The sequence below is a fragment of the Portunus trituberculatus genome, chromosome 29 (assembly GCF_017591435.1).
Source record: "Portunus trituberculatus isolate SZX2019 chromosome 29, ASM1759143v1, whole genome shotgun sequence".
Taxonomy (NCBI): domain Eukaryota; kingdom Metazoa; phylum Arthropoda; class Malacostraca; order Decapoda; family Portunidae; genus Portunus; species Portunus trituberculatus.
Window position 1 is genome coordinate 13,119,115 of NC_059283.1, and position 24,330 is coordinate 13,143,444.

At 39.7% G+C, this 24,330-nt stretch overlaps 1 protein-coding gene across 1 annotated transcript in view; it reads left to right on the plus strand.

Moving 5' to 3' along the window:
- Positions 1-1,956: 1,956 nt before the first annotated feature.
- Positions 1,957-24,330, plus strand: part of LOC123510424 (tubulin alpha-1C chain-like) — a 22,955-nt gene continuing 581 nt past the window's right edge. The window contains exons 1-9 of the mRNA XM_045265604.1: positions 1,957-2,038; positions 12,901-13,123; positions 14,076-14,248; positions 16,547-16,675; positions 17,924-18,123; positions 18,712-18,838; positions 21,543-21,743; positions 22,903-23,066; positions 23,915-24,330. The exon at positions 23,915-24,330 is cut by the window's right edge and continues 581 nt beyond it. Coding sequence (XP_045121539.1) covers positions 2,036-2,038; positions 12,901-13,123; positions 14,076-14,248; positions 16,547-16,675; positions 17,924-18,123; positions 18,712-18,838; positions 21,543-21,743; positions 22,903-23,066; positions 23,915-24,041 — 1,347 coding nt within the window. The 5' untranslated portion in view covers positions 1,957-2,035 and the 3' untranslated portion in view covers positions 24,042-24,330. The remainder of the gene's footprint in view (positions 2,039-12,900; positions 13,124-14,075; positions 14,249-16,546; positions 16,676-17,923; positions 18,124-18,711; positions 18,839-21,542; positions 21,744-22,902; positions 23,067-23,914) is intronic.

Genomic DNA, 24,330 nt, shown 5'->3' on the forward strand with positions numbered 1-24,330 from the left:
CTCCATCAGTGCTTTCCAAAGGCTACAGATGAAGATACTAGTGTTTTTAAGAGTGTTTTTATTGTTCTGGTGATAGATTGACAAGATTTCTAGTTAATCAAAAAGGAGAAACTGTCTTGAAAACCCGACTAGGTGTCTCTGTGGTCTTGCAAAATTGTCGTATTGAGAGGCGAAGGTGTTTGTGAATACAGGCATTAAACACAGCACAAATGGAGTACTTCGCTCGTGACTGCCGGGAATCGACTGGTGGAAGGCTGGAGGGTGGTACTTGATGTTAAGAAAAGATTGCAGATGAGAATATTACAAGTGAATTCAGGTTAAGTTGCTTTTTAAATTGAAGGTTTTGAAATACATAGCAAGAGAGTTTGAGCAGAAAGAAAGACTATGGACAGGAAACACAGAATAATATGTTGATAAATGTCATGAAAATAAAAGAAAAAGAAATGTTCTTACACTGAGACTTTTATTTATTTATTTATTTATTTATTTATCCATTTTCTTGTTTATGTAATTCTAATTTTATTTCATTATTATTATTATTATTATTATTATTATTATTATTATTATTATTATTATTATTTATCTATTTATTTATTAATTAATTTATTATTATTCATTTATCTATTTATTTGATTTTATTAACTTATTATTTATTTATCTATTTATTTTATTTTATTATTATTATTATTTATCTATTTATTATTAACATTATTTATTTATTTATTTATTCATTTATTTATTCACTTATTTATTTTAATTTTGTGTGTGTGTGTGTGTGTGTGTGTGTGTGTGTGTGTGTGTGTGTGTGTGTGTGTGTGTGAGAGAGATTAACAAGAAAATTTTGAGTGAAATGAGAGAGAAATGTCGATGAGTAATAGGATGGAATAAATACCGTGGTGGGAATAAAGTCAAAGACAAATAAATGAAAGATAAACAAACAATCAAATACCAAGATTGATAATTAGGAGAGAAAAAAAATGTAAAGAAAACGAAAGTGAAGACAGAAAAAACAAAATCAATCGTTAAAATAAGAAAAAAACAGTAAATTTAGACAAAAACAGAATCCTTTATCAAAAATTCCACGTCACGAGAGAGAGAGAGAGAGAGAGAGAGAGAGAGAGACAGACAGAAAGAAAACGCACATACCTTCAAAACACCAAACAACTTTCCCGTCCCCAACAGTGCCAAAGATCGCAGTGCCAATCAGTAGAACGCCTCGAACAGTGCCATCAAAGAGCCACTAATTGAACGATACACATTCCCTCATTATTCACTACTGCCTCTTCCTTTTTTTATTAATTTTCCCTGTGAATATCTCCCTTTTATTCTCCATTCTCCTCTTTCTCCCTTTTATCAACTTATTTTCTTCTTTTCAGTTTCCTTTCTTCATTGTCTTTCTTTACACACGTGCTTTCTTCCTCTTCTTTGATTAATTTCTCACTTTGCTTCCGTCATTTCCTTCTTTTAATTCTATTTCTTTCTTCCTCGTTTATCGATTCCTCACTTCCATTTCTTTCTCTTTTATTTGCTATCCTTCTTCCCTTACTTTATTCACAATGGCCGTTTCGTTTCTTTATTGTATCGATTCTTCACTTTTTTCAATATCTTTCTTCATTCTCACTAAATCTTACGTCTCCTCTATTCATCAACATAACCTAACCTAACCTAACCTAACCTAACCTAACCTAACCTAACCTAACCTAACCTATCTTAACCTAACCCTTAATTCACTTCATTTCCTTCTACACAAGACCATATCCACTTTTTTCATCCGTACATCCACACCTTCCTTCAGAATCTATACCTCTCATTTACGTCCCTGTCTGCCTCTCCCTCCCTCCAGTGCCTTTCCCCCCTCCCTACCTCCGTAACACCCCTGGCGTGCATTAGTGGGGCGCAGGTACAGGGGGCGTGGCGCAGTGAGAACGGGAGCCACTATCAAAACATAAGCCATCGGTCAGAGTGTGGTAAAGGGTGTCCGTCAGAGCCGCAGTAGCGCTAACCCAGCAACGAGGGACCCACTAACACCCTCACTATGGTAATGTATAGAGAGATAAGTAGATAGATAGATAGATAGGTAGACAGATTAACTAATTGACTACAGGAAACTATTTAATATATTTTGTAAATTTTCTCTGAGTGTTCAAATTTTAATCTCAAATACATAAATACTTATTCTTCAGGTTCATTCACAAATCGACAATGTTATGAAAGATTTCGCAGGTTACGTGCGTTTTGAAGACGAGTTGATACACACATAAGCACATGTACACGCACACACACACACACACACACACACACACACACACACACACACACACACACACACACACACACACTTCTTTGTCTCTCGCATACATATTCAATTGTAAACGCCCTAATGACGCGTTTACACCTTATCATGTAACTGAGACGTACTTGGATCCACGACACATTTGGAACTGTTAAGGAATGCAAGCCACGTTCTGACATTTAACACGAATCATTAGCGAGTGAAAAATTTACCTCCTTTACACCTGATCTTTATTTTTTACCTGTCATTAACTCTGAGGTAATGAAAGGTAAGGAGTGAGTATTCATTAACTTGCTGAGCCGTAAATATCCAAGACAATTAGGTAACTTAAGACGAAATATAGTTAAGATTAAAATATTCCACCTGAAATGATGACAGGAATGAAAAGGTAAGAAGGAGAGAGTATCAATTAACCTGCAAAAAACAATTAAATTAAAGGACAATTAGCTAGCTAACTAGGACATCACTTGGGTATGTTGCAATATTTTACCTGGCAATGATGACGTGTGTGTGTGTGTGTGTGTGTGTGTGTGTGAATACATGGAGCAGCATGAGACAGTGTTTGGAGTAATCGATCTTATGCATCAGTGTACGAATGGAGAGTAATGGGAACTGTCTGAGTAACGGAGCACATTATTTAACAGAGTAACATGACCTAGGCACTTTCCACGCCACTCAACAGCTAAGTGATACCAAAGGGGAAAGTTTTCATATGTGCAACTCATAAAGAAAAACAATGAATAAACAGCAAATTGAAAAGTAAATAGATAAATGCAGCAAGTAAATAAGAAAACTACTTTGATTAATTTTGACTGGTTTAATTCAGTGGTACGCTAGTTGTTCACGAACCTCTTCCGAATCAGTGAAGCTTCAACGTGAACCTTCTGAATCAGTGATCTGAATGCTAAGCCGATAACCCGAACCAGTGAGGCTTCAAAGTGGACCTCTTCTGAACCTGTGACTCTTGAAAACAAAACTCTGCTGAAGCAGTGACTCTTGAAAACCAACCTTTTCTGAACCATTGACTCTTGAAAGTGAACTATTTCTGAACCAGCGACTCACGGAATTTTATCATTTTTCTAATCATAACCGAAAACCAACCTCCTCTGAATCAGTGACTCTTGAAGACTTCCTAATCAACCTTTTTTTTCTAGTAACTCAAAATTAGCTTTTTTTTTAACCAGTAACTCTTGAAAACCAGCCTCTTCTTAAAGCGGCTCTTGAAATTGGTCTTTTTTTTTTATCTAATATCTCTTGAAATTGGTCTTTTTTTTTTTTTTATCTAATATCTCTTGAAAACCAGCCTCTTTAGAACCAGTGACTCTTGAAACCAACTATCTCTGAACCAGTGAAGCATCAAACTTGAAGCCAGGCAAGCACTTTATCATCAAGGATTTAAACTTCCACAATGGACAGGAATTGAAATTTCTTTGGCTTCATTCTCCATTTCCTCTCTTCTGAAACAACATTCTCAACATGTTTTTTTTTTTAACTCCTTCAGTACTGGGATGCATTTTTACCATGAGTTTTGAATATAAGTACATAATCTTATTTCCATTAGGAAGGGTTTATAAAGATCAGACGATTAATGGCCAGAACCTTCACTATTTTAATTCCGACATGAGTTTCTGAAGCTGTGTAAAACCATCAAATAGTAAGCAGAATAAATATGAAAATGTGTCACGGTACTGAAGGGATTAAGGGTTTTTGTTGCCCTTGGCTGGTTTTCCCTCTTATATGAAAAAAGTAGATATGAACATCCTTTGACAAGAAAACAGAGGCGAGTATTCTGAAACGCTTTGCTCTCTCACCGCGACTATCATTCAAGGCCACAGAGGGACTAATAGGCTTATGATTGCTTTTCCTATTAACACTAGGAATTCTGTTAATATGTCGCCGGAAACTATATGAAACACCCTTAACCAATGCAACACCAAAGCATTAGTTTCAATATATTCATTACATCACTATTTCACCAAGCTGATAATTTGAGATTTTCGTATTAAAGAACTGCAACTAATCTTCACCTGATTTTCACCTGCAATTATAATTATTCCTACTCCATTCTAATTAACAGTGTGTGATTCTATGATGTTCAAGAAATATTTGTGATGCTGAGTGGATTAACGTGTGTTTGTGTCTCAGTCTCAGTCTCTCTCTCTCTCTCTCTCTCTCTCTCTCTCTCTCTCTCTCTCTCTACATAATTGTTTTCCCTTTCTCAAGTCCCTCTGATACCAAGAAGTCGAACTAAAGAGAGTGAAAACGAATAATAAAGTAAGATATAGTAGAAAATAGTCAATCCGTGTAAAAATGACTGTATTCTGCATGCGTCACTTCAACTTGAGCCTGTGCAAAGTAGCTGAGGTGGAGCGCAGAAGTGTTTCCGATCATGGAGGATGACTATGAAGGAGGAATCATCTGGTTAACGACTTCAGTACTGGGACATATTTTTACCTTCAGATTTGTGTACGATTAGACCATTTTATTGACATTAGAAAGGGTCTATGGAGGTCAGAAAATTGATGGCCACAGCCTTCACTATTTTAATCCCCCACACGAGTTTCTGAAGCTGTATAAAATCACCAAATAGCAAGAACAATGGAAATGAAACACGTCATGGTACTCAAGGGGTTAAGTCAATGAGATGATAATGAATAGAATAAATGAATCAATAAGCACACCATCTCAGGAACCAGCTTACTTATCGCCAGCTGAACAAGACAAGACAGCAAGACAACAATCAGCACCACCTTCGTTACTATGACGACACAGACAACAGTTACGTGGTGTGAGCTTAAGAGACACGTAACCAAGGAACTACGCACCCTCCCTCCCTCTCTCTCTCTCTCAAGGATACAGTATTTTTGCACGGAATTGCTTTGTGTTGTAATTTCTTTGTCTTTTTTTTTTTAACTCTCTTTATTTGTATTCCTTAGTGTCAAAGAGACTAGAGAAAGTGAAAACAATTATGTGCACACACACACACACAGAGAGAGAGAGAGAGAGAGAGAGAGAGAGAGAGAGAGAGAGAGAGAGAGAGAGAGAGAGAGAGAGAGAGAGAGAGAGAGACATATATATACATGTCTGAGAAAAAACAAGACAAATAAAACCAAAATAAACTAAAAGAACAAGAAAGAAAGTGGTTTTGTCCTTTTAATCGACATAAAATAACTATTTGAGAAACTGTACCACGAACAAACTACCAGAAAAAAAAATGAAAAACGAAAAATGAACTAAAACAAAATAATAAAAAAGAGAATAGAATACAAATTTCATCCTTTTTTTTAGCTACATAACTTTAACAAAAACTACAACACGAGTATGAATATCCAAAAATGTTGAGAATATTAGGGAAAACATTGGGTGGAAGTGAAGGGTTAAGTCAACAGGTAGTTAGGTGAAAGACTCCAGGTGATTGTGGCCACCTGTCTGGGGGCTGAGGGATCGATACCAATTAGTGACGTCACAGCGCCAGGTAATACCGAACACCTGACTTTTATCATCATTTTTGTGCCTCGATCCTTTGCGTCCCCAATTCTCTCACCGTATCGCGAAAAAAAATGGATAAATAGATGACTAAATAAATAAGGGAGATATTTTTGATGGTTAGGTAAATCATAATAATTTTCCAGACACACATACACACGAACGCACTAAAATCATGAATAACAGGAAGAGTATCATTTAAATTAGTGATTAGGCAAACATCCACGTCATTCAAGAGAGGCAAAATTCTCTCTCTTTTTTTTGGAAGGGATTTCTCTCTCTCTCTCTCTCTCTCTCTCTCTCTCTCTCTCTCTCTCTCTCTCTCTCTCTCTCTCTCTCTCTCTCTCTCTCCGTCATTTCCAATATCTTACAAACTTTGGCCTGTTGAAGGATGCATTGTGGGTAAACCTATCCTAAAATCCAATCTATTTATTCTCTCTCTCTCTCTCTCTCTCTCTCTCTCTCTCTCTCTCTCTCTCTCTCTCTCTCTCTCTCTCTCTCTCTCTCTCCTCCGTTCCTACTAGTCCTGCCACAAAGAAGGAATACAGCGGGCTTTCCTTAGGCTCTCACCGCGGCCACACATTTTATGCAGTCCCAGTATTGCAAAAATCATTGGCACTGGGGCGCGATGTGCTACCTGCCTCAACACTCACCACCTTGCCTCTGACTCCTCCCTCGTACACCTCGTACACTGACTATACTCTTCATGGCTGTCTAGTATGGAATGGTTCTCAGTCTTTTCTAAGTTCATGTACTTTTCCGGAAGCTGTCAAGGTCATTTAGAACACGATGGTTAATTAAAAAAGAAATTACCTGAATAATTTCCTTTAGGCCTAAGATCTATGTGAATGAAAGTTTCTAGTTCTTAGTCTTGTCCAAGTTCATGTACCTTTCACGTAGCTTTTAAGGTCATTAGCCTCATTCAGACGATGGTTAATTAGAAAAAGAAAATATTCGACTAATTTCCCTTAGGCCTAAGATATATGTGAATTAAAGTTTCTAGTTTTTAGCCTTTCCTAAGTTCATGTATCTTTCCGGGTGCTTTTAAGGTCATTTAGCCTCATTCGCATGATTGTTAATTAGAAAAAGAAAATGCTTGAACCATTTCCTTTAGGCCTAAGATATATATGAATTAGAGTTTTTTTTAGTTCTTAGCCTTTCCTAAGTGAATTACCTTTCTGGAAGCTTTTAAAGAGTTCATGTACCCTCACGATTAATTAGAGGAAGGTAATAGTTGAATTTATTACCTTCACCAATGAATAAATATAAATTAGAGTATCTGGTTTTAGCCTTTCCCAAGTTTATGCACCTCTCTGGAAGCTTTTGAGAAGTACCCTCAAGCTGAAGATCACAAAAAAAAAAAAAAAAAAAAAAAAAAAAAAAAAAACAGTAAAGAAAAAAATGGAAAATGGAAATGATAAACGAGTCTGGTCTTCATTTCAGACAAAGAAAATGGTTACTCGTTTCTAAAATATTTTTCTCTCTCTCTCTCTCTCTCTCTCTCTCTCTCTCTCTCTCTCTCTCTCTCTCTCTCTCTCTCTCTCTCTCTCTCTGTGTGTGTGTCATTATCATACAGGCAGTTAATGTATGATGAAACGATACGTCACACTTCAAATCTCGATTCTATTTATTTAATCGTCCTGAAATAACTCGACACCTGATTCCAGTCATCCACTACTGTATTTAAGAGCCAAGTGGTTCCTGCCTCTTCTCTGAATGTAGCTTAATGAAACCAACTCGTTACTCGTTACACAGAATGGTACGGAATATTCATCCCTTTGTCTTGGTCATTCGTAGAGAGAGAGAGAGAGAGAGAGAGAGAGAGAGAGAGAGAGAGAGAGAGAGAGAGAGAGAGAGAGAGAGAGAGAGAGAGAGAGAGAGAGAGAGAGAGAGAGAGAGAGAGAGAGAGAGAGAGAGAGAGAGAGAGAGAGAGAGAGAGAGAGAGAGAGAGAGAGAGAGAGAGAGAGAGAGAGAGAGAGAGAGAGAGAGAGAGAGAGAGAGAGAGAGAGAGGTAAGGGGGGAGTAATAAGGTGAATTAATGAAGGGGAAGGGAAGGGGAGGAGGAAGGGGAAGGGGCGGTGATGGGGGTGAAGCTCAGTTGGCGCCACGGAAAGATAACTGAAGGGGTTCGTCTGTGTGAGGGGAAGGGGAGGGGAGGGGAGAGAAGGGGAGAGAGAGGGGGAGGGGAAGGGAAGGGACAGGGTCACCGTACCAGACAATTTTATCACCCTTATGAGTAACTGTAAGAATCAAAGGTCAAACCGCCGGGTAAATAATTCACAGTAACGCATCAAGTAACTTTAAGAAGCTTGAACACTTTGCTATGTATTCTAAACTCATACCAGACAATATCATTAATGAGATGATTAGGGGTAACAATTATAGGATCAAATTGTCAGGTAAATAATCAACAGCAACACATTAACTAACTTTATGAAGCTTGAACACGCTGCTATGTATTCTAAACTCATACTAAACAATTTTATTAACGGGAGGAGAAGCCGTAGCAGTTATAGGATCAAACTGTCTGGCAAATCATTCACAGTAATGCATTCACTAACTTTATGAAACTTGAACACGTTGCTATATATTGTTAACTCATACTAGACAATTTTATTAAACGATTCAACATTAACGGGAAGAGAAGCCGTAGCAGTTACAGGATCAAACAAATGTCTGGCGAATCATTCACAGTAGCGCATTAACAGCTTGAACACATTGCTATATATTCAAAACTTGTACCAGACAATTTTATCAACGGGATGAGAGTAGCAGTTATAGGACCAAACATTAACTAACTTTATTAACTAACATTAAGAAACCTGAACACGTTGCTATATATTCAAAACTTGTACCAGACAATTTACTAACGCGATGAGAGGATGTAGCAGTTCTTGGGTTAAAATGTCTGGTAAATCATTCACAACAACATATTATCTAACTTTATGAAGCCTGCACACGTTGTTAAATATATTCTACAGTCGTACCAGCCAATTTATCAACGAGATGAGAAGCCGTAGTAATTCTTGGGTTGAAATGTCTAGTAAATCACTCATAGTACCACATTAATAGCTGGTATATATTCTAAACAGTTGCTATCTATTCTAAACTTGCATTAAACGATTTTTTTTAACGGGATGAGAAGCCGCATCAGTTATAGGAGTAAAATGTCTGGTATAAATCCTTCACTTTATTCACAGCAACACACTCACTAACTTCATGAAGCTTGAATACGTTTCTATATATTCTAAGCTCATACCAGACAATTTACTAACGAAATGAAAAGTTGTAGTAGTTCTTAGGTCAAAATGTCTCGTAAATCATTCACAGTAGGACATTAACGTTGCAGCACACCACAGCCTCACTTACCGTTGATGCAGTGAGTGGTCCTGGTGAGAGAAGACTTGCGGGGGACAGCGGGAAGGGTGTCTGTGAAGAAGAATCCTGTCAGTCATACAAGAGAGCAAAAGTCAATGAAGCATAAGGATATATTTTTTTTATACAAGAGGGAAAAGGTGGTCTAGGGCAACATAAAACAAGAAAAAGACCCCACTAAGAAAAAAATAAGGCCTTCTAAGGTAAAGATAAGTACTGTGAGATGCTTTAGACTCTTACAAATACACCTATCAGATACAAGGAATGATAAACTAGGTTATTCTTTTTCCCTAAGGATACAGAATCTTTGTTAAGTCATCACTAGAATCATGAAAAACAAAACATAAGAAAAATGAAATCCGTATTCTGAAACGATTTAAACTCTTACAGCGAAATAAAAACAAAAAACAATAAATCTGGTTTTCATGGCTCTTCTTCCCACTCATGATGTAGAATCTTTGTTAAACCATCACAGTCATGAATATTAGGCATAAGAACATTAAAATCGTTATTCTAAAATGCTCTGGACTCTCATAAGACTTCAGTAAAGACAGGTTGTGTTCTTTGTCACTTTCTTTCCCACTGATGAAGCAGAAACGTTACTAAGCCATCACTAGAACCACAAAAATATGAATAAAGATCGCAACTCACATCTGTCAAAATTCAAGATAAGACGATAAATGTTTGAAAATACTATCAAAAGGAAGCGACAACATAAACACTAACGCCTAATGTTCTCTCTCTCTCTCTCTCTCTCTCTCTCTCTCTCTCTCTCTCTCTCTCTCTCTCTCTCTCTCTCTCTCTCTCTCTCTCTCTCTCTCTGTGTGTGTGTGTGTGTGTGTGTGTGTGTGTGTGTGTGTGTGTGTGTGTGTGTGTGTGTGTGTGTGTGTGTGTGTGTGTGTGTCATGATTTCAAGAAGCTTCTGCTCAACATAACAAAAAGTAATACATGAATAGATAAGACAAACAATTAATTATGCAAAAGAAAAAATAAAAACAATAGAGATGAAAATAAATAAAATAAGAAAAAAAATTGAAATAAAAAACAAAAGACTTACAACTCTCAAACAGCTCGCACACACACGCCCCCATCCCCCCCACACACGCCCCTCCCCCACACACGCCCCTCCCCCACCAACACACACGAACAAAAAGAACAAAAACAATTACTTTTTTTTCGTCCTGGAGGTCTTTTTATTGATTCATGACGACCCTGAAGGCAAGAGGAGGAGGAGGAGGAGGAGGAGGAGGAGGAGGAGGAGGAGGAGGAGGAAGAGGAAAAGGAGGATCTTATTAATACTGTAGAGCTGTCAAGGGCGGCGGAGCTTAACAAGGGAGCTGAGTAGGATAAATTATCATGGAGGACGATTCTCTCTCTCTCTCTCTCTCTCTCTCTGGGTCTCGTAATGGCATATATTTGGGTAAGTTATGTGGTTTTGTGTTGTATTATGCAGTGTGTGTGTGTGTGTGTGTGTGTGTGTGTGTGTGTGTGTGTGTGTGTAATTCATCCTCGGTCATCTGCTGGTCACCTAGCCAGTCTTCCCCATTACGGAGCAAGTTCAGAGCTCATAGACCGATCTTCGGGTAGGACTGAGACAACACACTCCACACACCGGGAAAGCGAGGCCACAACCCCTCGAGTTACATCCCGTACCTATTTACTGCTAGGTGAACAGGGACCACACATTAAGAGGCTTGCCCATTTGCCTTGCCACCCCGGGACTCGAATCCGGCCCTCTCGATTGTGAGTCGAACGTGCTAACCACTAACTACACTACGCGGTGTGTGTGTGTGTGTGTGTGTGTGTGTGTGTGTGTGTGTGTGTGTGTGTGTGTGTGTGTGTGTGTGTAGTGTGATGGTATCTTTATTCTCTATCATGTTTCAGTGTTGCTAAATTGTGTTGAGAAATGTTGCAAGTCGTCGTCTTCATTTACTGTCCTTTGTTGTTGTTGTTGTTGTTGTTGTGTGTGTGTGTGTGTGTGTGTGTGTGTGTGTGTGTGTGTGTGTGTGTGTGTGTGTGTGTGTGTGTCAGAGGGCCTCAACATTCTATAAACATAGGACGGTACGGTACGTGCGCACACACACACACACACACACACACACACACACACACACACACACACACACACACACACACACACACACACACACACACACACACACACACACACACACACACACACACACACACACACACACACACACACACACACACACACACACACACACACACACACACACACACACACACACACACACACACACACACACACACACACACAGATCAATAATGCCCTCTGTTCGTCTCTTCACACAAACACACACACGAGTAATTAATAAGTTGCCCGTTACTCTCATCAACAATGTAAAGAAAACGCTAAACTGAAGACAGAAACTGAAAAAAATTTACACACCTATACGATAGCCATTACCACCACAAGAGAGAGAGAGAGAGAGAGAGAGAGAGAGAGAGAGAGACTTGATAAATAAATAATGATCCCTCTGTCAGCGCCTGTACACGAGTCCTTCACAGCATCGACCCACTCCCACCCTTCCTCCACGTGGTGTGTCTACAGGTTACTTCAGGGAAACGTTTTGCACTCCATTGTTACCTGTGTTGTCTGGACGCAATACATCGCCAAGCCTTCATGTTCTCTTCCCCTTACTGTTTGTTTGTGTTTGGCCAGTAAGCGAGTGAGTGAGATGTATTAAGTGACTGAGAGGTGAGTTATGGTTCAGTGTGTGTGTGTGTGTGTGTGTGTGTGAGAGAGAGAGAGAGAGAGAGAGAGAGAGAGAGAGAGAGAGAGAGAGAGAGAGAGAGAGAGAGAGAGAGAGAGAGAGAGAGAGATTTAAGCAAAACTCACCACAATATAATATCGAGTACAGAAATGACAAGAAGAAGATAAACATAACACACACAAGAAAAGGAAACAATAATACAGTAGAAATAAAAGATAAAATAAACATATATAAAAGATAATACAAAATGAACAAATTAAAGAAAAAAAATGTGAGTTATTTTTTTTTCTATGCACTGGAAAACCATTTATGACAAAAAATGATACAGGTGAATGAGGAAAAAAAAAAAAAAAAAAAATGTTTGGCAGTAAAATCACTCAGAAGGTTAAGACAACACCAGACTGAGTTACGGCGTCTTATTTTCCCCTTTGAAGTTGCACAGTTCGTTGTTTTTTGAGGTTATAAACAATCCTCTCTTATTTCACTAAAGGTTCTGCAGTGACTAATGAATAATGCAAGAGTTAACAATCAGGATTCTCGTTCCCTTTTGCTGGTAAATTTCAACTTCCTGTCTGTTTCTGTATTTCTCCCTCCATATGACTTGAACTCTTTCAGGAAGGAAGTTTGAAGACATCTATTTTTTTTTTTTTTAATCTCACCTAGGGATTAGCATTCTGAGAGGGCCTTTTCCTACTCATATTTTTGTGTTGTTATAGAAAGACTGTCTATCAACTCAAATAAAACGTTTTTTTTTGTGATTTTGCATGCTATGGAAACAAGAAAAATGGATACAATGTTTATCTTGAATTTTGCCCATGTTGCCACTACACTCATCTCTAAAGAAACAGATCCTATTAACTCTACATTTAATCGGAAAGCCAACAATATCCGGTATTCCAAGACGGTTACCCATCCAAGTACGAACCGGACTCAACGCTGCTTAACCTCACTGATCGGACAAGAAGCTGTTCAGTGTTTGAAATCTTTATGATCCATTTTCCCTTTCAGCGGGAGTGCATCAGCGTTCACGTGGGGCAGGCGGGAGTCCAGATAGGCAATGCATGCTGGGAGCTGTACTGTCTGGAGCACGGCATCACTCCTGACGGGATGATGCCTTCTGATGATACTGTAGGATATGGCACGGATTCCTTCAACACCTTCTTCAGTGAGAGGGAGAGTGGCCTGCATGTTCCTCGTGCTATCTTCGTCGACCTTGAGCCAACTGTTATAGGTGAGTTTGTCCCAGTGCCACATCACCAGTGTGTGGGAATTGTATGGAGTTTGTGATCTTCCTTTTGTGGTTTTGTAATGAATGGGTTAAGAATCATACCCAGTTGTGAAATATTTAAAGGTTGCCAGTAACAGTAAACGGATTAACAGTGAAAATGGTAACAACTAACATCACCACCACCACCACCACCACCACCACCACCACCACCAACAGTATTGCCACTATCGTAAACACGTGACCTTCCTCCTGGCAAAACACATCTAATGAAAAATGCAAACAACTAGGTAGCAATTAACGTTGCTGAACGTATTTATCAAGATGTCTTATCGCCACACACACACACACACACACACACACACGCCCGGTAGCTCAGTGGTTAGAGCGCTGGCTTCACAAGCCAGAGGACCGGGGTTCGATTCTCCAGCCGGGTGGAGATATTTGGGTGTGTCTCCTTTCACGTGTAGCCCCTGTTCACCTTGCAGTGAGTAGGTACGGGATGTAAATCGAGGAGTTGTGTCCTTGTTGTCCCAGTGTGTGTTGTGTGCCTGGTCTCAGGCCAATCCGAATATCGGAAATAATGAGCTCTGAGCTCGTTCCGTAGGGTAACGTCTGGCTGTCTCGTCAGAGACTGCAGCAGATCAAACAGTGAAACACACACAAAAAAAAAAAAAAAACCGCTTTCACTTACACCTTATGTAGTCTATGTATTCTATTTTTCTGTTATCAAATAATTACGTAAAATCCTTATGCGTTTTATTGCGATACTCTGTCATTAACGAATATCTTTTATTATATACACTGACAGACGTCCCGCCAAAATGAAAAAAAAAGGAAAAAAGAAATCGAGAAAAAGATCAATTTAAGGACCAGTGCCAAAAAAAGTGAACCTGAAAAGAGGATGAGTGACTAAACAACATCAATTTGCCAAATGAAATGTACCTTTTCTTCATAGACGAGGTACGGACAGGCATCTACCGGGCAATGTACCACCCGATGCAGCTCATCACGGGGAAGGAGGACGCTGCCAACAACTTCGCCCGCGGCCACTACACGATAGGGAAGGAGATGATAGACGTCACGATGGACCAAATACGCAAGGTTGCCGATGACTCCTCCAGTTTACAGGTATGGCGCTCTCTTGCTCGTGCCCTTCCATCATAAAAAAGGACAGGGATTAGGGTCTTGCGCTATGCTAGTATGGCGCTCTCTTGCCCGTGACCTTCCACCATAAAAAAGGACAGGGATTAGGGTCTTGCGTTATGCTGGTAAGGGAGAGGGCGAGTTGCGTCATAATTCTGAAGTTCTTGATGCTCGCGTTAACCCCTTCAGTACTGGGACGCATTTCTACCATGAATTTTGGTGTGATTAGACGTTTTTTATTTACTTTAGGAAGGGTATATGGAGGTCAAAAGATTAATGGTCAGTCTTTACTATTCTGATCCCAACATATGATTCAGATGCTGTATAAAATTGCTTAAATATTAGTAAATAGTAACCAGAATAAATGTGAAAACGTGGCATATATTACATTAGAAAGGGTATATGGAGGTCAAAAGATTAATGGCCAGAATCTTTACTATTCTAATCCCAACATATGATTCTGAAGCTGTAAAAAATCCCGAAATAGTAAGCAGAATGAATATGGAAACGCGGCTTATTACTGAAGGCGTTATGAGTGCAAAGAAGAGCTTACTGTCTAGTCTTCTTGCAGGGAGTGACGACCGATACTTAAACTCTCTCTTTCTTATGAGTTTCTGCATCTTTCTCCCGTGACAGATGAAGGACACAAGGCAAGGGAAATGAGCTCATAAAAAGGCTCTCTAACCTCCCTGTCCTTTTTTTTTCAGGGCATCGGTAAAGGAGAGAACAATTGTAATAAAAAGGCCTCTATAAAGCACCAAAAAAAAAAAAATATTATTTAAAATTGTCTTGTAATTGTTGACTTAATGATTTACAGACTGGATGACTTTATTTTTTTTCCTGAGTCTTTGTTTATTTTCATTGATTTTGTCTCCTTATATTGACGGACTAAATTATTGACAAACTGAGTGATTTTTTTTTCCAATTTTATGACATTTTTTTGTGACTAATTTGTATTCTTAAAATTTTCGACCGAGTGATTTATAGATCCAATTAATTTTTCTAGTATTACATAAATTTTCTAGTCTCACACAATTTTTTCTAGTATTACATTATTTTGAGTGACTTCTCCCCTTGCAACTGTTAACTAGATAATTGATGATTTTTAAGTGTGATGTACTGATGATTAGGTTAGGTTGTGTTACCTTAGAGTTAGGTTAGAGTGGATAGGGTTATGTTGAGTTAGGTTGGATAGGGTTAGGTTAGGTTGGGTTGGGTTGGGTTAGGTTAGGTTAAGTTGGATAAGTTAGGTTGGATAAGGTTAGGTTAGGTTAGGTTAGGTTAAATTAGGTTATGTTGGATTGGGTTAGATTAGGTTAGGTTATGTTGGGTTTGATTAGGTTAGGTTAGGTTTGGTTAGGTTAGATTGGGTTGGATTAGATTAGGTTAGGTTAGGTTAAGTTTGGTTAGATTGGGTTAAGTTGGATTAGGTTAGGTTAGATTGGGTTAGGCAGGATTAGGTTAGGTTAGTTTAAGTGAGATTGGGTTAAGTTGGATTAGGTTAGGTTAGGTTTTGTCACACGTAACACACACCTCACCCTACTTAATAGCAATACAATACAAAAATTATTGTGAATTATAGTAAAAAAAATCTACTAGACTTGTTGATTATTGACTTTAGTTATTATCAGGTAAAAAGTATGGATAGTAATGATAAGTTGAGATTTTTCCCCATTTTCTTTCTATTCTTTTTTCTTAACCTTTCCTTTGCATCGTCACTTATATTTTTCACCTTATGATCTATTTTCATTCCCCGATTATCATAAATTCAAAAGACACGAATATACAAAGTAGGAGCAAAATTAATGTCATACTCACACGTTTAGCTCAGGCGACGTACATCCTCTTAGCCAGCTTGCCCTGTCCCCTGCCTCGCCTCTCTCTATCATATAATTCCTGGCTGCCTCCTACACATTTACTTACCAGTCTTTTAATTCCTGCAGCGTCCCTCCTCTAGTGCTGTGCTCATTTCCCCTGCGTCCCTTCATGCGAAGCCCCAGTGTAGAGTTTCAAACGAGGGGACAAACCCTACCTCTCTCTCTCTCTCTCTCTCTCTCTCTCTCCCTCTTACTTTATTCTCTGTCCATCTTTTCGTTATTACCTCGTTTCTTACTCTATTCATTCTCTCTATCCCTCTCTGTCTATATCTGTTTCTCTGTCTATCTCTGTCCCCCCCTCTCTGTCTGTCTGTCTGTCTGTCTCTCTGTCTCTCTGTCTCTCTATCTCTCTCTCTCTCTCTCCAGTGTCTCAACCCCACACTCTCTCTCTCTCTCTCTCGACCAGGGCTTCCTTGTTTTCCATTCGTTCGGGGGCGGCACTGGCTCCGGCTTCACGTCCCTTCTAATGGAACATATGACCGTCGATTATGGCAAGAAGACCAAGCTGGAGTTTGCGATTTACCCCGCGCCACAGGTAAGGGTCCCGCGTCCCTCTGATGAACGAAGGGTGGTGCAGGAGACGAGGGATGGCTTCAATATTCTCTTCGACTTATGAGGATTTCTGTAGTCATTCATCTTTTTCTACTACGATATTGAGTTTCTTTTGCATGGTGTAGTAAAATTTTGGCTTTTCTTTTGAATTTGTGGTGTTTTTTTTTCTTTTCATTTATTGTAGGGTTTCAATACTGCCTACATTTTTTGACGAGTTCTGTAGTTATTCATGTTTTTCTCTCATAATGTTGTGGCTGAGGGTTTTTATATTGTAGGGATTCTGTTGTGAATTTTTTGTGCTTCTGTAGGTCTTGTAGTAACTTTCTTATGGCCTCATGTATTGGAGTTTTGTTAATTTTTTGATAATGTACAAGTGTTGAGATGTATTCCACCTTTTTCTTTCAATACTGTAGTTAAGTTCCTCTAATACACGATAAGATTCTTTTTTTTCTTTACATACTGTAGTTAATTGTCTTTAATATTGCAGACCTTCAGTATTAAGTTTCATCTTTTTACTTCTATGATATTGCAGTTAAGTATTTTTTTATTAACTACTGTAAGGCTTCGGTAGAAAATGTCATCTTTTTAAGTCCCACTTCTGTTCACGCATTAGCTATCCATTCCTTTATTTCACAGTGTTAAGCATCTCATGGTAAAAGGTCGGAGGACATCAAATTGACCTTTTTTTTGGGTTTTACTCCTTACACTGCCTCCTCCTCACACATTCGTGATATCATATATATTCATGAATCCAGTGAATCATGACTCCGCAAGGTTGTCACACGCTTGGTTAGGAACATTAGAACATATTTTTAAGGGAAGCTGTGGGAAGTTTTCAGGCTTACACGTGGCAGTCCCTTTAAGAAACATATCTACTTATTTCCACCTATCATTCACATCAATATGTATGTTTTCTTGTATGTTCTTTTATTTCCAAATGTTGCCTCCCTCTACCCAAAAATCATCGCGTCAGGATTGAACCCGTGAGATTTAGTAGCTGGTAAACTCTGGAATTTCCTACCTGCTTCTAGATTTCCAACTTTCTATAACTTGACTTAATTTAATAACGAGGTTTCAAGACATTTAACCCTTTTTTTGGCTAACTCTTTCAGATTTGCTAGGGGACTGGCAACTAAGTGGGCCTTTTTTTTATGTTGATCTTGACGTTTTTCCCTCTTACATGATAAAATAAGGCTGGAGCAAACATTTTTTGACCTCCTTGATGCCACAGGTGTCCACGGCCATGGTGGAGCCCTACAACTCTGTTCTGACGACCCACACCTCCATGGAGCAGAGTGACGTGGCCTTCATGGTGGACAACGAGGCCATCTACGACCTGTGCCACAAGAGTCTGGGCGTCACAAGGCCAACATACCACAACCTCAACAGACTCATTAGCCAGATCGTCTCCTCCATCACCGCCTCCCTCAGGTAAGAGTGGTGGTGGTGGTGATGGTGGTGGTGGAGAGGGAGGGAGAGGTAAAGGTAGAGGTAGAGGTGGAAGTGATGGTAGTGGTGGTGGTGGCGGTGGTGGTAGTGGTGAAGGAAGAGAAGGTGGAGGTGGTGGTGGAGGTGGAGGAAGAGGAAGAAGTAAAGGTGGTAGTGGAGGTGATGAAAGAGGAGGTGGAGGTGGTGGTGGAGATGAAGGAAGAGGAAGACGAGGTGGAGATGATGGTGCAGGTGAAGGAAGAGGAAGAGGAAGAGGAGGAGGAGGAGGAGGAGGAGGAGGAGGAGGAGAAAGAGGAGGAGGTGGAGATGGTGGTAGTGCATATGGTTGGTGGCGTCTTCCTCCTCGCTTCTTGTCACTCATTGCTATTACCTCTTCTCTCCTCGCATTATTTCTTTCCCTCTGTCCAAACTCCCTCATGGTCAATAGCACCGGAAAAACACCCTGAAAACCGCAATAATTTCCACTGGAGCCAGATGAAAGAGGCTGCGAGGAAGCAAGGAAGCGAGGTAGCATTTGGGAACATGATCGGCAAGCAAGGCAAGTGAAGCAGTAAGGTTTCTTTGACGCAGGTTCGAGGGCGCTCTTAACGTGGACCTGGCGGAGTTCCAGACTAACCTCGTCCCTTACCCACGGATCCACTTCCCGCTGGCTAATTACGCACCGGTTCACGCCGCCGAGAGTGTTAATCACATGCAGGTAAGAGGCGAGTGTACCTGCCCAGCCAAGTCATTCCATCACATACTCAGGTGAGCAGCGTCAACAAGCGAGTTACCTGGAGAGATTAGTATTACCTTAAGTGAATTAAATCAACAGGTGAGACAGGTTGTAGTAAGGTGAATAAAGCAATGGCGGGAGTAACTATGCCTCTCTCGGAATCCTAGGTTTACTTGACATATCACTGTTATTTGGTATGAGATACTGAAGTGAGCCACGTCGATAAGAGTTAAGTTACCTGGACATATTTTTACCTCACATGGTACAAGGTGAATGACGTCAACAGGTGAGACCATTAACACCAATATAGGGAGTTACCTGACAAGTTACCACAGTATTACCTCCCATGATATACTTAGGTGAGCCAAACTACGTCAATTACTGTTACCTCGAATAATTATTATTTTCTCACATATATTTAGATTAATCACGTCAATAAGAGGCATATCTTGGGACACTACCATTAATTTCCATGGTATACTTAGGAAACCACGTGAAAGGGCAATGTTACCTGATAACATTAGAAAAATGGAAAATAAGGGAGATGTAGGATGCCGCCAGCTCTACACGTGACATTCTTTTTTATTTTCATTTATATCATGTGGGCTTTTCACGAGAATTTATGGGTTAAAAAGGATACTGTTTAGGGTACCTCCTATCTCAAAGCCCACCCGCTAGGAAACCCTTGCCCCGAGTGAGGAAGCCCAACCTATACTCGGACCGTGGACAGAATTCGAACTCGTGCGCTTGGAGACCCTCGGATCCCAAAGCGCACTGTACCACGGCGGCCCCCAAACATGTAACATACTTGTCTATTTCCATCTACCATCCTCTTCCATAAATTTATCTAATCTTCTTTTAAATATCCCTATGACTCGACAATGACTGGTTACTGAGTCTCTTACATTCATTTACAACTCTTTCAAAATTTAACCCAGTCTTATTTAATTTTTCAAACAGAACTCTTATCACGCTTAACCCCTTCAGTGCTATGACGCGTTTTCATATTCATTCTGCTTATTATTTGGTGGTATTATACAGGTTCAGACACTTGTGTGGAGATTTAGATAATGAAGACTCTGGCCATTAATATTCTGACCTCCATAGACCCTTCCTAATGCTAACAAAATTGTCTCGTCATACACAAAATTCAAGGCAAAAATGAGCTCCAGTACTGAAAGGGTTAAACAAATTATTTCTTGATTGAATTACATAAATCACCTGTACAACCATTGATACTCCCAGGTGAGATATGCCAGCAGGTGTAATCGTATGCAGATTTGTAGGTTAATTAATAATTCATGGCGTTCCTACATCCATTTGTAAACTCAGTTAAGCCCCATTAGCCGTGTGACTCTTATGAATTATGACTGCAGCTTAATCTTAGTATTATGTAGTACAAGCTTTAAATATAATGACTGAAAATTATAATCACTGACTACAACAATTTTAACTAATATATTTTTTGACTAGAGCTAATTATTTTGACTTCTATGACTGCACAGAGCAATTTAACTTAGGCTACGATTTTAATCTGACTACAGTGACTAGCAATAAACAGGTGTGCGAGTGACCGGTATGATATAATAATTCTGACTGCAATAACTAGCAACAAAGAGGTGTATGAGCGACCAGCCAGGACAATGCTACACTCCACTGGTACAACATGAACACTGTCTGGCGTTGCACCGTGGCATCAAGAAATCGACTGTGGGGAATTTAACTCATGACTAGCCGGGATCGTCCTTCATTAGCGTCGTTTCTTCCCGTTTTAAGCAAATACTTAGGTATATTCAATGTTACTCACGGTTTGCTCTGCAGATATTGTATGTGTTTGTTCGGGATCACTCACGGAAAATCAAACTAGGTGCATATATCAACTAATGCTTGATAATTGATCTAGAAATAAATATGAAACAGGTGATCACAGGGAAAAGGACTAATACTTACTTTTTGTAGTTATATATCATATAGGTCGTAACGCACGGCTACAAGTAACCCCTTCTTGTCCCTCCTGGCCAGCAGTTCTTTCTAAAGTAGTTATCCATGGCAGTGATCCTTTACTTGTTACTCCGCTAGTCTTTAACACTTTGACAGTGTGAAGTAACCCGTAGCTGTGAAGTTTAGTAATCCTTGACGCGTTCACTGAGGTGGCTAGCTGTGCACTGCCGACCCCAGGAGACACGCAGCCTTATGTTCATGAAGCACGTTAGTGATTCGTTTCATTGCTTCATTTGTAATGGTTCATGGCTTTGTTTTGTAACATTAAAAATCTTGATAACAATTTCATAACTACAGAAATATTTATGTAAGCATTACCATTCAATCATCCATTGAGTAGCTAAGTTCTGTTAACGAACCATAGGTAATTAAATTCCTAATGGAATTATAAATATTTATACTGTTCTGTTACTCGTACCTACTTTGTTACCCGTGCGAGAGAGTATTTGCCACAGTGACCCTGAACGCATGAATCCAAAGCACTGATCATTAATATTGCTTCACTTCTCTGCAAACAGTTGTGTGAAGCTGCTTCAAACACACCAGTGTGTGTTTGAGTGAGAGAATCAACACACACACACACACACACACACACACCTTAGTATTTCATTCCTTCCTTTGATTGTATTGGCATCCCACATTCATTGCTGCTTGTGCTACCTCCTCCTCCTCTCCTGCACCACAGATCTCCACGGCGGAGCTGACGAACGAGTGCTTCTCTCCGAATATGCAGATGGTGAAGTGCAACCCTCGCAACGGCAAGTACATGGCGGTGACACTGCTCTTCCGAGGCGATGTGGTGCCCAAGGACGTGAACAAGGCAATCCAGAACATCAAGAACATCAAGACCATCGAGTTCGTGGATTGGTGCCCCACTGGTTTCAAGGTGAGTCTGGGCGGTGCTCCAAGTAAATAAAAAAGAAAAGAAAAAGAAAAAGAAAAGAAAAGAAAACTACTGATGTCAGTCTTGTCCTGGTTATAAGTCGAGTACTCAGTGTGACAATGAGGAGATTTAGGAGTTATGAGATATAGGAATAGGCAATGAGAAGGAACAGAAATAGGTGAATGAGAAGAATAACAATACCAGTGATTCCTTTCCCTACAAAATCGGAACTATTTAGGCATTGAGGAAGAATAAAAATAGGAAACAGAGACAAAACAAGGCCAGTGACCTCTTTCCTTACAAAATCTGCTCTATCTGGCATGAAGAAAGAGACGGAATAGGAAAAAACAAGGTTGACCCTATTTAGCCACGGAGAAAGAACACATACAGGAAAATGAGAGGAAAATAAACATGGACTAGTGACTCCTTTGCCTACAAAATTGACCCTATCTAGGCATAGAAGAGGAACAAAAATTGGAACTTACGTAAGAAAACAAGACAAGACACTCTTTCTATGCAAACTCGACTCTGTTTAGGCATTGAAAAGCAACAAGAATAGGAAAACTGAAGGGAAAAACAATACTACCAATTCTTTCCTTACAAATTTGACTCTATCTAGGCTCGGAAGAGGAACAAAAATGGGAAAACTGAGTGAGAAAGGGAAAATGACTCTTCTTCCTACAGATTTAAATAGAAGAGGAACAGAAACAGGAAAATGAGTGATGGAAACAAAACCAGCAACTCTTTTCCCTACAAAATCGATCCCCACTTCAAGCTCACTTCACTGTTTGGAGCTTTCCCTCAGTCTTAATTTCTCTAACGTGTCACGAATCAGTCAGGTTTTGTGAGGTGGTCAGAACTTATAATTGAGAGAAAACACAAGTAAGGAAAATGAATAAAGATAACAAATAAATGAATTCAATGTTCTTCACTCATTCTTCCAACTATTCCTTTTTCCATATTGATCATTCCTTTTTTTCTACTTAATTTCCTCTTTCACATTCCTCGAATTCTAAAACCCCTTATGATAATTCCTCTACTTCACTCCATCACATCGCCATCCACTCATTCCCTACCTTTACTCCTCCATCCCTCGAATTGCATCCTTATCTATTCCTCTCTACCTACTTCAATGCCCTCTCATCCCTCGTGTTCCCGGCAGGTGGGTATCAATTACATGCCGCCTACAGTCGTGCCCGGAGGAGACCTTGCTATGGTGCCCCGGTCACTCTGCATGCTGTCCAACACCACAGCCATCGCGGAGGCCTGGGAGCGCCTCGACCATAAGTTTGATTTGCTGTATAATAAGAGAGCTTTCGTCCATTGGTGAGTAGGAGTAGCGGTAGTTGTTGTGAGTGTTGTTGTGGTAGCAGTATTAGTATTAGTATTAGTAGTAGTAGTAGTTGTTGTTGTTGTTGTTGTTGTTGTTGTTGTTGTTGTTGTTGTTGTTGTTGTTGTTGTTGTTGTTGTTGTTGTAGTAGTAGTAGTAGTAGTAGTAGTAGTAGTAGTAGTGGTGGTGGTGGTGGTGGTGGTGGTGGTGGTGGTGGTGGTGGTGGTGGTGGTGAGTGGTAGTAGTATGGTAGTAGTAGTAGTAGTAGTAGTAGTAGTAGTAGTAGTAGTAGTGGTGGTAGTAGTGGTAGTAGTAGTAGTAGTAGTAGTAGTAGTAGTAGTAGTAGTAGTAGTAGTAGTAGTAGTAGTAGTAGTAGTGGTAGTAGTAGTAGTAGTAGTAGTAGTAGTAGTAGTAGTAGTAGTAGTAGTAGTAGTAGTAGTAGTAGTAGTAGTAGTGGTGGTGGTGGTGGTAGTAGTAATGGTAGTAGTAGTAGTAAGTAGTAGTAGTACAAGTAGTAACTGTTTTAGTTGAATTTGTTGAGGTTGCTGTTTATCTGTGTGTGTGTGTGTGTGTGTGTGTGTGTGTGTGTGTGTGTGTGTGTGTGTGTGTGTGTGTGTGTGTGTGTAAAACCTAAAATAACACCAAATTACAAAAAACACAACACCACAACACCACACACTAACACCCCGCAACGCAACACCCAGAGAGGGAAAGACACCAAACACTAAGAGTAAGAGAGCGTGGAAGTGTTCAAACATACGTATCAACCATAAGAACATAAGGATATCTTGTCTAACTTGAAGGTTCTGACTGTACTCTTAAGCTCCTCTGTCTCTTCCTGTAGGTACGTGAGCGAGGGCATGGAGGAAGGTGAGTTTAGCGAAGCGAGAGAGGATCTGGCGGCGCTGGAGAAGGATTATGAGGAAATAGCAGAGGATCCCGAATACTATGAAGATGAGGATGATTATTGAATGTGGTGTAAAACTATTGAGAACGATAAGAAGAATACGATGAAGGAAATGACTGAGGAAGAGGAAAGAATGATACTATGAACCTGAGTGTAGTATTGCAAGAACGATAAAAAGAATACAATGATGGAAAATGGCTGGAGGGAGAATGATGCTATGAAATTGAGTACTATGAAGATGAGGGCGATTACTGTTTATGAAGAAATAGCAGATTACCACTACTACTATTACTACTACTACTACTACTACTACTACTACTACTACTACTACTACTACTATTACTGCTACTATG